The sequence below is a fragment of the Orcinus orca genome, chromosome 19 (genome assembly GCF_937001465.1).
Source record: "Orcinus orca chromosome 19, mOrcOrc1.1, whole genome shotgun sequence".
Classification (NCBI taxonomy): Eukaryota; Metazoa; Chordata; class Mammalia; order Artiodactyla; family Delphinidae; genus Orcinus; species Orcinus orca.
This window is the reverse complement of record NC_064577.1, coordinates 8,645,292-8,661,968: the sequence shown is the minus strand read 5'-3', so window position 1 is coordinate 8,661,968 and position 16,677 is coordinate 8,645,292. Positions and strand designations below refer to the sequence as shown.

The 16,677-nt window shown below is 50.1% G+C and overlaps 1 protein-coding gene across 7 annotated transcripts in view; it reads right to left on the bottom strand.

The window, feature by feature from the left end:
* RAP1GAP2 (RAP1 GTPase activating protein 2) overlaps window positions 1–16,677 on the bottom strand; it is a 445,551-nt gene that overhangs the window by 391,513 nt on the left and 37,361 nt on the right. Inside the window, exon 1 of one of the 7 annotated variants that reach the window (XM_049702102.1) lies at window positions 9,982–10,096. The exons of the other annotated variants lie outside the window; for them this stretch is intronic. Within the exon in view, the coding sequence (XP_049558059.1) occupies window positions 9,982–9,998 (17 nt within the window). The 5' untranslated portion in view covers window positions 9,999–10,096. Of the gene's footprint in view, window positions 1–9,981; window positions 10,097–16,677 lie in introns of those variants that run through there. 7 annotated transcript variants of the gene reach the window in all.

Sequence of the window (16,677 nt, the reverse complement as noted above, 5' to 3'; positions counted from 1 at the left end):
AAAGACAAGAGGGCCCACGCCCCTGGAGCTGCTAGTGGGTACAAGGCAGGGCTCCACGCTTCCAGAATGCTGCACACCCCAATCCTGGAGGAGCTGGGACCCCACATGACTGGAGAGCTACCCAGGGCCTTTCTGTGTCTTTATACTGCAGACACAAGCATGGCTTTGGAGACAGATAAATCTGGTTCAGTTCCCAGATTGCCAGTTGTGTGACCTGAAGCAAGTGACAACCTCTTTGAGGCTAATTTTCCTAATCTGTGCAATAGGAATCAGGGCACATATCTTACAGGGATCGGGTGAGGGTTAAGATAATGCATATAAGAGCATTTCACACAGTACAGACGCACAGAACAAGCACTCAGTGTTTGCTAAAATAATTATTAGTCCTACATAGCTTTACACCAAACTATCATTACCTAAGTTTTTACAGCCTGGAAAAAAAAACAAAAACTGATCAATAGAACAATTATCTGGATTGCCACACCAGGGCACAGTCCTTGGCTCCCCAACCCAAGTCCAGCCAGTCTCCACATTTTGCAGATTCTACCGTGGAGCATCTTGTTTCCACATCACACCTGAAGCCACCTTCATCTCTCTCTTGAGCGGTTACTGGTCCATGTCCATCTGCTTCCAGTGGGGTCCCATTGTCTCTACCTTAGCAGCCACAGTGACCCTCCAGACCGCTACTCAAAACCTCCAACTATCTATCTCCCCATAGCTCAATAAACTGAACACACACTCTGAAGTCTGACGTTCAGGGCCCACCAGCACAACCAGGCCCCCACCTTTTGGACCTGAATCCTCATTATTCTGAGACCCCAGCCACACCGACTCCCTGAGCAAACTTGCTCTTTTTCACCTCTGGGCCGTACAAGATTCAAGAGACAGGTCAATGGAATAAGACAGAAGCCCAAAAAGGTATCTTTGGATATGTAAGAATTTAGTGGTGGAAATGGAAAACTAAAGTCTAGTGCTAGAACAACTGACTGATTATTTGGAAAAAATGAAAGTGTAAGTTTATCTCTCATCTTACCCCAAACTAAATTTCAAATGGATTAAAAAGTTAAATGTAAAAAGGAAATAAAACTATTTTTTTTAAAAAAAGAGCATACAGGCAACCACCAACTTTCTGAATGGAGAAGGACTTTTCTAAGCATAAAAGTAAAAAAAGAAGTCACAAATAAAAAGATTAACAGATTTTGCTATCTTAAAATTGAAACTTTTGCAACAAAAAAACAACAGAGTCAAATTTATGGGCAAAGGGTAAACTGAGAAAAATTATTTGTAAATAAAAATATGAATGACAACGAGTTAACAGCTTTAGTTAAAAGAGAGAAATCAACAAGAAGAATATGAATATACCAATAGAAAAATAGGCAAGAGTCATTAAGAAATATTTTCTTAAATAAATTAAAAAATAAATGCGTGAAAACATTTTACCTTTATTGGTAGCCAAAGGAAATCATCAAAGATACACACAAAGATTTATATTCAAGGACGTTTTTGAGCATTAAAAATAGTTAAAAACTAATAACGGGGGGGCTTCCCTGGTGGTGCAGTGGTTGAGAGTCCGCCTGTCGATGCAGGGGACACGGGCTCGTGCCCCGGTCCGGGAAGATCCCATATGCCGCGGAGCGGCTGGGCCCGTGAGCCATGGCCGCTGAGCCTGCGCGTCCGGAGCCTGTGCTCCGCAACGGGAGAGGCCACAACAGTGAGAGGCCCGCGTACCGCAAAAAAAATAATAATAATAACGGGGGAAGGGTAAGCTGGGACAAAGTGAGAGAGTGGCATAGACTTAATATATACTACCAAATGTAAAATAGATAGCTAATGGGAAGCAGCCACATAGCACAGAGATCAGCTTGGTGCTTTGTGACCACCTAGAGGGGTGGGATAGGGAGGGTGGGAGGGAGACGCAAGAGGGAGGAGATATGGGGATATATGTACACGTATAGCTGATTCACTTTGTTATAAAGCAGAAACTAACACACCATTGTAAGCAATTATACTCCAATAAAGATGTTAAAAAATAATAACAGGGACTTCCCTGGCGGTCCAGTGGTTAAGACTCGGCGCCACTGCCGTGGGCCTGGGTTCAACCTCCGGTTGGGGAACTAAGATCACAAGCCACACGGTGCAGCCAAAAAAAAATTTTTTAGTGTCTTCTTTGAAAAATTAAAAACAACCTTAACATTTAAAAATAAGGGACTTCCCTGGTGGCTCAGTGGTTAAGAATCCACCTGCCAATGCAGGGGACACGGATTCAGTCCCTGGTCCGGGAAGATCCCACACGCCACAGAGCAACTAAGCCCATGTGCCACAACTACTGAGCCTGCGCTCTAGAGCCCGAGAGCCACAACTACTGAAGCCCGCGTGCCAAGAGCCCGTGCTCCTCAACAAGAAAAGCCACCGCAATGAGAAGCCCGCGCACCACAACGAAGAGTAGCCCCGGCTCACTGCAGCTAGAGAAAGCCCACGTGCAGCAATGAAGACCCAAAGCAGCCAAAAATAAATACATAAATTTAAAAATAAAAATAAAACAGTGATTAACTATGGAAAATTATAATGATAGTATGGTATGCAATATTTTTAATTATGTTTTTAAAGAATATTTAATGGTGTTCAAAATGTCATTATATAGTACGTTTTAAAAGGAAGCTAAAAAGCACAAAAAGATTATAAAGAAACACATCAAAGTGAAAACATTTTAGGTGGTGGGTAATGGCTTTTTATTTTTTCATCTCAATATTTGTATGTATTTTCTAAATCTACAGCGAGCCCTTACTTATTTTTATCATCAGGAAAAATGCTAGTTTTAAAAGGAAAAAAAAAAAAAGATTGTACCAATATGGGAAAATGCTTGTGCTACAACAAAGAAAAAAAGGACAGAAGCATCTCCATCCAGGTCTGTGGAGAGAGACTCAAAGAGGTCATGTAAGTTTCCATTCACTTATTCAGAGTTAATTAATTAATGTTTGTATAATAAATAATAAAATAAAATGTGCTGTGGTCCATCACATCAATGTAAAAATTAAATATCAGTGAGGACGTGGGGAAGAGGACGCTAGGAGAATTCTCACACATCCCTGGTAGGAGTGTCAATGGTAAAACCTCTCTTGAGGACAATCTGGCTGCATCCGGTAGAGCTGCAACCCACCAGCCCCACCCCCCCCACGTCCCTCTCCAGGTGACCTCTCACACAAATGCAGAGAGGCTCAGGTGAGGGGACAGGGCTGCAGCACTGTTTGCAACATCAGAAAATGCAAACAACATTAAGTTTCTATCAGTAGGGATATAACGGGGGAAACAAAAAATGTGATGTTTATGCGAAAAGAAAAACAAAAAATACTACATGGCAATTAAAAAGGAGGAGCTACACCTATCTCTGATACCATGGATGGATTCCAAAATCCATGTGGAGTAGCAGAAATGCAGAACTATAATGGTAACAACTAACGCATCTAGTGTGCTCTACGTGCCCACCCTGTTCTAAGCACTTGACATATGTAAATTTGCACAATCCCCAAAATAACCCTACAAGAAGGTTTTAGGTTCTACCCTTATTCCCATTTACAGATGAACAAACTGAGGCACAGAGAAGTTAAGTAACCTGCCTGAGGTCTCACAGCTCTCAAGTGGCAGAGTCAAGACCTGAACCCCGGCAGGCTGATGCCAGAACACCACCATGACGTATAAATTCAAAAGGACATCATGCAGGTGAATTTTTAATACACACAAAAAACTATATTGTGTTTCTAGATACCTATCTTATGAACGTGAAAGTATTAAAAATGTGGACTGAGAAAAGCATACCAAATTGCTGACAGAGCTCACCTCTACTGATGGAAGGGGCAATGTAACAGGGCCAAGAAGGAGTGATTCCAGGAACTTAACTTTATGATGTTTTACCTCTTTTCTTAAAAAAACAAAGCTCAGGGTTTCCCTGGTGGCGCAGTGGTTGAGAGTCCGCCTGCCGATGCAGGGGACACGGGTTCGTGCCCCGGTCCGGGAAGATCCCACATGCCGCGGGGCGGCTGGGCCCGTGAGCCATGGCCGCTGAGCCTGCGCATCTGGAGCCTGTGCTCCGCAACGGGCGAGGCCACAGCAGCCTGCGCGTCTGGAGCCTGTGCTCCACAACGAGAGAGGCCACAGCAGTGAGAGGCCCGCGTACCACAAAAAAAAAAAAAAGTTAAATATAGAATTACCACATGATCCAGCGATTCAGCTTCTGGGTATAACCCAAAAGAACTGAAAGCAGGGACTCAGATATTTGTACACCCATGTTCATAGCTGCATTATTCACAACAGCCAAAAGGTGGAGGCAACCCAAGCGTCTATTGACTGATGAGCAGATGAACAAAATGAGGCATTTACATACAATAAAATAATATACAACCTTCAAAAGGGAGGAAATTCTGACACATGCTACACCATGAATAAACCTTGAATACGTTATGCTAAGAAAAATAAGTCAGTCACAAAAGGGCAAATACTGCATGATTTCACTTATGTAAGGTCCCTGGGGTAGTCAAATTCATAGAGACAGAAAGCAGAATGCTGGGTGCCAGGGGCTGGTGGGAGGCGGGGAATGGAGAGGTACTGTTTAATGGGTACAGAGTTTCAATCTGAGATCATGAAGAAGTTCGAGAAATGGATAGTGGTGATAGTTGGACAACATTATAAATGTACTTAATGCCACTGTATGTATTTCACCACAATTTTTTTAAAAACGATTTGATGAAAATGCAACAAAATGTTAACAATGGTCAATTCTGGGTCATGAGTCCTCAGCGGTTTGCCATGTCGTTGTTCTAAAAAACTAACAAAACAGGAGGTTCCGTGTGGTCGAGGACGTGGAGGCCCCAGCCTCGCAGCTGGCTCGGGCCTCTTCCACCTCTTCCCTGGTCCTCCTATTTTTACTGCATTGTGGTTGCTATGGAAACAAGGGGCACCTTGAGCTCCCCGAGCTCAGCCCAGGTGCTGCTATCTCCTGGAATAATGTCAGAGTGCGAATGAAATAAAAACCCCGATCATCTGGGCCTCGTGTACACATACCTCTGCCCTCCTGATATATTTATCAAGGGACCATGTGTTCATGCGTGAGCCTGCGGTGACTGTCACCTGCACGCGTCTGTCCTCAGCAGCAGGCTTGGGTGTGGGTGCACATCGCTCCGGTTTGCCCATGGGGGTGTGCTTGCATGCATGCGGGCATGTCACGTGGTTACGTGTATCTCCCCAGCCCAGGGCTATTATTACCAATATCAGAAATATTAAAGCAGGGAACACTTACCTGGCACTAACAATGTAGCAGGCACTGTGCTCCACGCTTCACCAGATTACCTCCTTTAAACCTCACAACAATAGTACCTACATATAGGTACTATTATTATCCCCAGAAAAAGAAATCAAGGCACAGAGAGGTTATATAACTTGACCAAGACCTCCCAGAGCACATGAACCTAACCACTGAATCTGTACTGTGGGGAAAAGAGATCTTTAAATGTCATTAGTTCCCAAACAGCTGCAAAACCTGCTGCATCAGAAGCACCACCTCTGGCCCTGATAAGGCACAGGTTTCCTGGGCCCCACCCAGGCCTCAGGAAGCAGAGTCCCCAGGGTGGGTCTGCACTGCAGCCAGGGCAGACAACTAGTGGTCCCCTGGGTTGAGCTGACTGACAGGGTTGTATAAGGCGTGGCAGGGTGGGGTCAGGGGCTGTTCCTCGGCCCAGAAAGGGTCCTGGGAAAGTCTGTGATTCAATGCTCCGCGATTCCAGATGGCATCAGCTGGTGGCAAGGCAACCGAGAAGAGGTAAGAGCTGCTGTCACACACACACACACACACACACACACACACACACACACACACACACCCAGGGCAGGGCTCCAAAATTCAGTTATGTGGCTTTGTGGCCTGCCGGGCACGGATTTCCGCTCACTCCACCCTCTCAGAATGAGCTGGGCCGTGGGTGGAGGATGACAGTGCCGTAACCCGACCCGTTCACAGCTCAGCCCGAGGCAGGGAGGGGTCAGCCGCCTCACCTGGACAACAAACAGTGACGGAGCCCAGGCTGGGCACCCCAGAGGCTCCCACGGCCTCAGCCCTCAAGGGGAGAGGGACACAGACAGAAACCACTGGACCAGCACAGGGCAGGAGGAGCTAAATGTGGAACCCTTGAGGTTCCAGCTGCTCCAGGAGCACAAGGAACAGAGTGCTTTGTCCTCAATGGGAAGGAGGTGTTCACAGAGGAAGCAGCATCTAAGCTGGTCCTGGAAGGACAGGAGGGATGATGCTGCTGGGAGAGGAGGAAGTAAAGGCATTTCTGCAGAAGCAGCCATCCAGGCTGAAAAGCGCGAGGAAACAGCAAATCCCATCACCCGGCTGGAGCTAAAGGTCAAGAGGAGACACAGTTGTAAGGGGGTCGGGGGGAACAGCTAGATATGTACTGGGGCACAGAGAGGTTAAATAACTTGCCCAAGGTCACCCAGCTGGTAGAATCAGGATTTAAACATAAGCTGCCTGACTCCAAAGCCCAATGAATTAACCACTAAGAAGGGGCTCACCGGCTGGTAGCCTTTTCTTCTGCACGTGCTTTAGAATGCTGTAGAGGTGGGCCTGTCTGGACTGGGAACAATGTTTCTCAGTGGGTCGGGGGAGCTCTTATACCCCTGCCCCGGAAACTCAGCAAAGCCTGGAGACGTTTTTGATTGTCACTACTAGGGGGTAGGCGGCTGGCATCTCATGAGCAGAGGTTAGAGATGCTGCTGAACATCTACAGTGCACCGGAGAGTCCCCACAGCAAAGAATTCTCCAGCCCCAATTGTCAACAGAAACCCTGGGCTAGAGAGACTCACCCACCTACGGCCCATTTTAACATCCAGCCCCACCTGAGCCGTTGACATTCATCACACTCGTTTATCCCTTGGGACAGGGGTTCCCAAATTTTGCTGCACGTTGGAATCACCCGGGAATCTTTTAAAAGTGCTGATGCTGGGTCCCACCCTAGACGCTCTGATTTCCAAGCCTGGAATTGGGTGCGACCTGGGCATGAGAACTTTTTTAAGCCTCCCAGGTGATACCAAAGTGCAGAAAAGCTTGAGAACCAGTGCTGTGGTTGAGGGCACAGAGGATCCAACTATCTTCTGTGGACCATGGACAGTTAGTTTTTCTAATGCCAGAAAGAAAAGTCATTGGGGAGTAAACACAAACAAAGACTGCCCAGGGGGACCTCCCTGGTGGTCCAGTGGTTAAGACTCCGCGCTCCCAATACAAGGGGCCTGGATTCGATCAGGGAACTATGATCCCACATACCACGCCCCGCAGCTACTGAGCCCACGCGCTCTAGAGCCCACGCGCTGCAACTAGAGAGAGTCACGCGACACAACTAGCGAAGCCCGCGTGCCACAACAAAGACCCAGCTCAGCCAAAATAAAATTAATTAATTAATTAGTTAATTCAAAAAAAAAAAAAAAAAGGACGGCCCAGTCCCCAACCAGGGTCTCAGGGACAAGCCCATGCAGAATCAGGACTAACAAGGTCTACCATCGGTGCTGTGGATACGGGCCTCCTTGGAGAAGTTAGAGATGGCTGTGGGGATGATGAATTAGAGTTGGCGGAGGCCCGAGGAGGAGGTTAATTAGAGAGGCTCTGTCACCATCTGGGCAGGAGATAATGGGCCTGAACCGGGAGGAGGGCAGGAGAGGACCAATCCCGTGACTCGGGGGCTTCACAACCCAGTGACAGAGAAAGAACTGGATTAGGAAGAGAGAAAAGATTAATTGAGAGTGAGTCCAGTCTGGAGCCAGAGCAGGAAATGACCAGTCAGTGGCTGAAGGCAGTGGTGAGAGCACCAGGGAAGGGGTGAACTGGGGAGAAGGGACCAGGGAGTAGGCCACAGGGAGATAGGAGCTGAGACGCGCAGGGCTGACACACCTGGAGCAGAAGTGGCGCACAGGTGGGGTGAATCTGGCCTGCAGGATGGGTTACATATGGCTTTGTTTTTTTGTTTTTTTTTTTAATTCTTGAGCTAGTTGTCAAGATGTTGCCCAAACTCCAGATTTCCAGCTTCTCCTGTAACGTGGAAGATCTGGGGAGACAGGTGGCATTCGTGCAGAGCACAGATGTGTGCTTGCCAGTGCCCCCAGGCCCCGCCTGGCAGTTGTACTAGGCCCTGCCAGATCCCTGCAGGCATCAGGTCTGTCTTCAGGAAGAAGAGACCAGGTCCTAAGTCAGAAAGTGGTGAAGATGGAGGAGCTGACAGGAAAGCAGGAAAGGGGCCAGGCACTGCACAGAGGCCGACCGCCGACCTCCGCTGTCCTGGTCCTGCACCCACTGCCTTCGAGCTGGGCCGTCTCAAGTTAGGCACATCCCCACTTGGGGTCTCAGTGTACTGATCTGTAAACAAGGAGGCTGAAGCCCTTGATCTCTCGTGGTCCATCCTCATGTCCATCAGGCTCCTGCAGGCTGCCCAGGGCCAATCCCTTTGGCCAGGCTTTGAAATGAAGCCTAGAAAACCTGAACACTTCCAACAAAGATCAGGCCAGGCAGCGAGAAATCCCAAACAGAGCCAAAGAGGCCAGGGATGACCCGCCAGAGGCACAGACAACTCAGGGAACAGGAGCCACCTTCCATATTCTGAGGGGCTCTCGGGAGAAAGCAGGGTTATTAGCCCTGTTTAGGGGTGGGGGATGAGTGACCAAGCGGCAGCAGTTACAGAAATTCCAGATGAAAATAATGGTCAGCTTTGAACAATCAGAGCTGTATTGCAATATAATAGCCTTACAAGATAATGAGCTCCCCGTCACTGGAGGTAACCAAGCTCAGGCTGGGTGACTAGTTTTAGGGGCACAAGGGATTCACATAGTGGCTAATTTGACCTTTTTATTTCAAGCCCTAAGATTCAAGGACTCCAGAGATCTGGGGATCTCTCCTGAAGGCTCCCCTCTCCCTTTTCCAGCACCCCCAAGGAAAGGTGCTGGGCATTAGGCTCTAGACTCTTCCAGAGGGAAGGCCGAGGTGGTCTGGAAAAAGCATAGAACGTCTACTTCCTTGCTCCCCTCGCCCTCCACCAGGACCACAGGCCCCAGCAACCCCTGCCACACAGCCCCCATCCCAGCACAGCCTCACCCAGCACCCCCTCAGAGGCAGGGGGAGCAGCTAGCTCCTGAGCGGGGGCTCCCAGCACAAGCCAGAGAGGCCATCTACATCCCCTCCTGACATCTCCATCCCCATTCCCTGCTCCCAGCCCCAGAGGAACCAGCAGGAGGAAGGCAATAGAAGCAAGCACTCCCCCAACTCCAGACCCCTCTGAGTATTTCCTGGGCACCTGTCCATCAGGAGCCTCTCCAAGAGGATGCAGGGGTCCTGACACACCCACAGGGTCCACAGTGTGTGGACGGGAAGCACAAGGCATGCACAGCGTGGGGAGTCAAAGCCTCTCGCCAAAGCCCAGTGGGAGCAATTCTCCCCTAGCCTTGGCGAAATCCAGCTCCCGGTGAGCCAGGCAGAGCCCTCTGGCCTCCTCCTCGCGGGACCCTGAGACTTCCCAACCAGGACAGGCCAGCAGGCCTCTGAAGAAGTTCAAGGGCACGGCCAGAGCCCTGAGTGTCCACAAGGACTTTCAGGGAGCTGGAGTGAGGGGGGGCCCCCAGGATAGTTGGACCTGGGCTGGCAGGCCACAGGCCGCCCCATCTGCATCCTGCTCCCCCGCATCCCTGCCCTTGTCGCCATTAGCCCTGTCCCACGGGATCAACAAGCACCATTCGGCTCACCAGCCACAAGGACAAACCCCCCCCGGGGCCCCAGGAATAAGCAGAGCCCCTCCTGCCCACCATCCCGCACCCATCTCAGAAGAGCCCCAATGCCCAGTACCTACTGGCCAGAGCTGCCAGCCAGCTCCCTGCTGCCCATCATCAGATACCCACCAGACCTGGTCGAGACCCAGGGAGCTGCTTGTCCATCAAGAAATCAGAACAGGGACTCACCAGGGCTTCCTGGGCATGACGGGGACCGGCCAGTATGAGGCCAGGAGCACACAAATCCCTGGGGTTTGCTGCCTGGCAAATGGCACCTTTAGGTGCTTCTCCCAGTGCCTGGCAATGAAATCAGGCCACAGCCCAAACGCCGGCTAAGCACCCGCCTGCCTTGCTTCTCCCCGTAGCCACTCACGCCCCACGACTCCAGATCCCAAAACAGGCATGTTCGTGGTTACCATAGGAACTCGCTAAAGCCAAAAAAGACACCACATAGTCACCCACATGGGCCCTCAAAGCTCATGTCCACCTGCACGGGCAAGCTTGCACACACGCCGACACACACCTACACGCGCCAGCACTGTTCTCAGGCTCAGGGACCGTCCTAAAGAATCAATGAACCAGGGCTGATACTTTAGCCAGAAACAGGGATGTGCCCCTCAGCCCCAGCTGGAACGTGTCTGCAAGTGGGTTCCCTGCACATCTCGCGTGGCCAGCTGTCGGTTACAAGAGCAGTGGCACCAGCTAGGGCTCACCTGGTGCTCACCTGCCAAGGCACACCTGGAGCTGGGGGGGAGGGGGGTACAGAGCCCCCGGGACCACCACCAGCTCTGCCTGCAAGGCCAGGGAGAGGGCACTGCCCAGCCTGCTTCCCCGGCGGCCGACCACCCCCTTCACCCCTCAGGATGCTGCTTCTCTCCTCTGTACCCTTCTATGGGAGGGTGGGGGGGCAGGTATAAAGGTCAGAACCTAAGCCAGCCACTTGGGAGGGGAGAGGGGAAATGAGGAGCAGAGACTGTAATTCAGAGCCTTACTCCCTCCCTCTACCCCCAAGCTGCTCAAACTCCCCGTCTCCGTACACGGGACCAACATCCACTCAAAGGCTCACCCAGAGGGATTCCCTGGTGGCACAGTGGTTGAGAGTTTGCCTGCCAATGCAGGGGACACGGGTTCGAGCCCTGGTCTGGGAAGATCCCACAAGCTGCGGAGCAACTAGGCCCCGTGAGCCACAACTACTGAGTCTGAACGTCTGGACCCTGTGCTCCGCAACAAGAGAGGCCACGATAGTGAGAGGCCTGCGCACCGCGATGAAGAGTGGCCCCCGCTTGCCGCAACTGGAGAAAGCCCTCGCACAGAAACGAAGACCCAATACAGCCAAAATTTAAAAAAATAATTTAAAAAAAAAAAAAAAGGCTCACCCAGAAACTTGAGTCTTCACCCTTCCCCTTCCCCTTGCTCCCACCTCCTACATCCAAACCAGCTCCAGGCTGGGGAGTCCGCCTCCTCAAGAGCTCTCCAGTCTGTCCACTCTCCCCAACCCCACTGGCCCTGCTCTGGCCTCAAGCCTCTCCAACGAGTCAGCAGATGGCAGCCAGCGGGGCGTTCAGACTCAAATCTGGCCACGTTACTCCCCTGCTCTAAAGCCTTTCCATGGCTCCTGGCCACACAGAGGGGCAAGCCCAGCCCTCCACACAGCCCTCCCACACTCCCGGACGAGACCCAGCCTGACCCCGCAGTCGCACCCCGTGATCTGTCTGGTGTCATGACCGCACCCAGGTCCCTCCCAGCCCACGCCATTCACACCTCACTGCCTGTGCACTGTTGCTGCTGCCCCGGGTGCCTCTCTCCTCTCCGGGCTGGGCTTGCTCACCTTTGGAGATGGCTGAGGCATCACCAAGTCTCCAGGAATCCCTCCTCCGTCCTCTCTGAGGACATCTCTGTTAGCACTTGTCACATTCCATTGCAACTGTCTGTCTGTCTGTCTCCCTATGGGACTATAAGCTTTCATGAGCAGAGACTGTGTCTTTTTTTTTTTTTACTTTGTTGCCGCGCGCGGGCTCTCTAGTTGCGGGCTCTCTAGTTGCGGCGAGCGGGGGCTACTCTTCACTGCGGTGCGCGGGCTTCTCATTGCGGCGGCTTCTCTTGCTGCGGAGCACGGGCTCTAGGAGTGCGGGCTTCAGTAGTTGTGGCTCGCGGGCTCTAGAGCACAGGCTTCAGTAGTTGTGGCGCACGGGCTTAGTTGCTCCGCAGCATGTGGGATCTTCCCAGACCAGGGATTGAACCAGCGTCCCCTGCCTTGGCAGGTGGATTCTCAACCACTGCGCCACCAGGGAAGTCCCGAGACTGTGTCTTTTTCACCTTTGCTTCCCCACCAGCCCCAGCGCCTAGCACTGGGCTTCGAATGCAGGTGCCCAGTAAACGTGAGCTTACCTGATTCCGCCTTCTAACCCCACAGAACATCAAGATCCCCCTGCCTCTGGCAACCCTAGCAAACTCAGCAGACACCCTAGATATGTAGGAGATGAGCTGACTCAGATGGGGCAGCCTCAGAAGGTTCTAAAACACCTTTGTGCCTCAAAGAGTCTTGTATCTGCGGTAAGCAAAGACCTGGTGGTCAAAGATGGGAGAAGTAAATTGGCGATCGTGACCTTCAACTGATGCATGAAAAAAAGCCATTACAGGGACTTCCCTGGTGGTCCAGTGGTTAAGACTCTGTGCTTCCAATGCCGGGGTTGCGGGTTTGATCCCTGGTCTAAGATCCCACATGCTGCAATGCAGCCAAAAAAAAAAAAAAAAGGCCGTTACATCGGAATCAAGGGGTGGACCGTGGAGGGACGGGCTTTCCGGTAGGGCTGGAAAGCTGAGGCACAGACTTGATGCACAGCTGCCTGGGCCCTGACTCTGCTCTCCCCGCACCCCCCGAGAATGTAGCCTTGCTAACAACACCAAGAGAGCCTGGAGAGGCAGATGTCTGTACAGGGAATCGCCCAGATTTTGTACGTAATCCTCATAGGATGGGGACTGAAGCCCTGAGTTTAAAAGGGCTGTGACACAGCCAGAAGCTGAGCTTTCTAGATGTGGCAAGACCCCATCCTGTGTGGACAATGGCTCCAGCAGCTGTCATCAGGGACCCCAGGGCCAAAGGGAAGTTACGCTGAGACACAGCATCTGCTGCTGCCCTGTGTGCTCTCCTCCCTTCTAAGATTTTAAATCTTAGCTGGTGAAATCTGAAACCTACAGTACAGATGGCTGTGTGGTGTCTTCTGACCAAACCACAGGACAGCTGAAATGCTGCCCCAAGCCAGGCTGCTGGGAAGACAGCTCCTCCAGGCCCTCTCCCTCCTTCTCCTGAGGAAGAAATAAGACGGCACAGTGACCTCTGGGCGCTCTTATGCACTTTCTCTCTATCTAGAGATGCCCACTTCTAGTGACCAAGAGCAGGGACCATCAATTTAAAAGTTGGATTCTTTTCCCTGCAGGGCAATGGGTTCTAACTTCCCGGTCATCAGGAATGTGTATGATGCCCTACCCCAGCGGTAGAGACAAGCTGCGCTGAATCACCTCCACGCTCACGCCGTCCCACGATGGCCAGTGCCTGTGTATCACAGTCATCTCAGATGGCTGGAACATGGCTTACCAGCCCATGCAGCAGACACACACACACACACACACACACACACACACACACACACCTCTTTCTTTAGCAAAGAAGCAGGAGTCTCTGAGAGGGAGGGCAAGGGGCAGCAAAAAGAAGAGTGGAGGAAAGTACCAGAGGCTCCCAGTTCGGGCCGTCCTCTCTGGATGCTGCTTCAAGGACCTCCATGAGCAAACACATGGTCCTGCCAACCTAGGTTCCCCCTGTGGGAATCCAGTCAGACTATGGTTCAACCACTGCAATACAGACCGTATCCCAAGCTGGCCTGGGAGCAGGCTGGTGAAGCGGCGCTCCCCACCTGCTGTCCCTGCCTCTTTCTCTCCAGCCCTCCATCTCATGTGATGGGCTAACCATGATGACCCAGAATTAATTCCTCCAGCAAATGTAGACTGAGAACCTGCTATATGCCAAGCATGGTGTAAGGCTCTGGGGAGCCAGAGATGAAGTATGCAGAACCCCTGCTCTCAAAGACACTCATTCATTCGTGCACGCATTTGCTTAGTCAACAGCGAGCACCTACCATCATCAAGGTCCTGAGAGAAATGCAAAAGGACAAAAGGCATGAAGGTGAACTCCCAGAACGTCAAAGCTAGAAGAGAGCAGATTGGGCACCAGCCCAACCCTCCCACTTTACAGATGGGCAAACTGAGGCTTGGAGAAGTTAACAATTTGTTAGTCTCCGCCTCCCAATTTTTTCTCCTCTATGTGCTACCACCACCCCCCTATCTAGTGTTCTTGTGGGGCTCCAGGCCCCCAGCACCCCTTGCCTCTGAGGGTCTTCATCATCAGGTACCCCAGACCCCTCTCAACCTGGGCCTCCAGCAGGGAGCTGGGCCCTCCCATCCACAGTGTTGTGGAGGCAGGGGTGCATTCTGGGGCCAAAGCACCAGACTCTCTATCTAAATCGGGAAAAGAGTGGGAAAGTAGGGCGGAGAGAGGTGCTGAGAACTATTTAGCTCCAGCCTGGACTGCACCAGCCATGAAGTACAGACCTGGATTCAAATCCCAGCTGCATGACCTACTCCCTGATGACCTTGACTAAGTTTCCTAACCTCCAAAGCCTCCCTTTCTCTTCTGTAAAATGCAGGCAGTAGTGGTAGCTGCTTCCCAAGATGGTTGTGAAACCGCAGGGAAACTCTGTGATGAAAAGTGAGCACATAGTAAGTGCTCAATAATGGTGGTGCCAGAACCCCATCTTCAGAGCTGCATAGCTCAGGGACACTTCCAGGAGTTGTATGGCTGCCTGTCTTCGTGTCAAGGACACCAGGTAACTGCGGAAGAAGCTGAGGCAATCGGGAGCATGGGCTGCAGTCCAGGGGTATCTGGTGCTCAGTGGAGAAGCCAATGGGCTGCATTAGTACAGAAATATGTCTCACCCAGCAGAAGCCGAAGGAAGGCAGCATCTGGGTACCTGGAAGAGCCCTAGCACATGCAGTTGGCTGCCTAAGGACCTGTCAGTAAGCAGAGCCGTATCCTGGGTACCCAGGCAGAATTTCTTCTTAGGTATTAGTGGGGAGGAGAATGAGGGAGCAGCTACTGATCTTCCTTTTAGTCCTAAGAGTCATGGGGGTGATGGGATAAAACCTCCTATGGTATCTGCCCAGCCCACAACTCATCCTTCTTCTCTGAGAACTAACCCCTCCCACAGAGAGAGCTGGCTGCAGCAGACATATTTTATCCATAAACCCCATCTCTCCAGCTAAACTGATTGGACCATGCTGGGCCAATCAGATTCCCTCTTTTTTTTTTTTTTACAGTTTTATTGAGATGTAGTTTATTTACTGTAGAATTCACCATTTCTAGGCCTATCATTTAATGGTTTCCAGTATATTCACAAGGTTGTACAACCATTACCACGAACTAGTCCCAGAACATTTTCATCACCCCAAAAAGAAGACTGTATCTTGCATTTGGATTATTTCCATTTGGGGCTATTTTTTTTTTTTTTTTTTTTTTTTTTTTTGCGGTACGCGGTCCTCTCAGTGTTGTGGCCTCTCCCGTTGCGGAGCACAGGCTCAGCGGCCATGGCTCACGGGCCCAGCCGCTCCGCGGCATGTGGGATCCTCCCGGATCGGGGCACGAACCCATGTGCCCTGCATCGGCAGGCGGACTCTCAACCACTGCGCCACCAGGGAAGCCCGGGGCTATTATTAATAATGTTGCTATGAACATTCACATACAAGTTTCTCTATGGACATATGTTTTCATTGCTCTTGGATGTATACTTAAGAATGGAATTGCTGGTCATACAGTCACTCTACGTTTAACCCTTTTACATTCCCACCAGCAGCGTGTAAGGCTTCCAATTTCTCTACATCCTCACCTACACTTGTTATTATCTGTCTTTTTGATTGTAGTCATTCTAGTGGGCGTGAAGTAGTATCTCATGGTGGCTTTGATGTGCAAGCCCCTGATGGCTAATGACGTTGAACATCTTTTCATGTGCTCATTGGCCATTTATATAACTTCTTTGGGAAAATGTTTATTCAGAGTCTTTGCCCATTTTTAAATTCTTTTTGTCTTTGTATTATTGAGTTGTTAGAGTTCTTTATATAGTTTAGATATGAGTCCCTTATCAGATATGTGATTTAAAAATATTTTCTCCCATTCTGGGCATCGTCTTTTTACTTTCCTCATGGTGTCCTTTGTAACACAAGAGTTTTTAATTGTGAAGAAGTTCAATTAATCAGTTTGTTGTTCTTGTTGTTTTTGTTGCTTGTGCTTTGGGTGTCATACCTAAGAAACCATTGCCTTATCCAAGGCCACAGAGATTTTCATGTAGGTTTTCTTCTAAGAGTTTGATACTTTGGGCTCTTACATTTAGGTCTTTGATCCATTTTGAGTTAATTTTTGTATACGGTGTGAGACAGGGATTCAATTTCATCCTTTGCATGTGGATATCAGTTGTCCCAGCACCATTTGTTGAAAGACTATTTTTCTCCATGGAATTGCCATGACATATTGTACTTGTTGAAAATCAATTCACCACAAATGTGAGGGTTTATTTCTGGACTCTGAATTCTATTCCATTGATCTGTGTGTCTATCTCTGTGCCATTACCAAACTCTCTTGATTACTGTCACTTGGTAGTAAATTTGAACTCACGAAGTACAGTCCTCCAACTTTGTTCTTCTTTTTCAAGATTATCCTTGAATTTCCATAAGAATTTTAGGATCAGTTTATCAATCTTCGCAAGGAAGGCAGCTGGGGTTTTGATGGGGATGCATTTCCAGTTCCTGTTCAATGCCCCCTGAGCTCTAGCTCCACCTCCT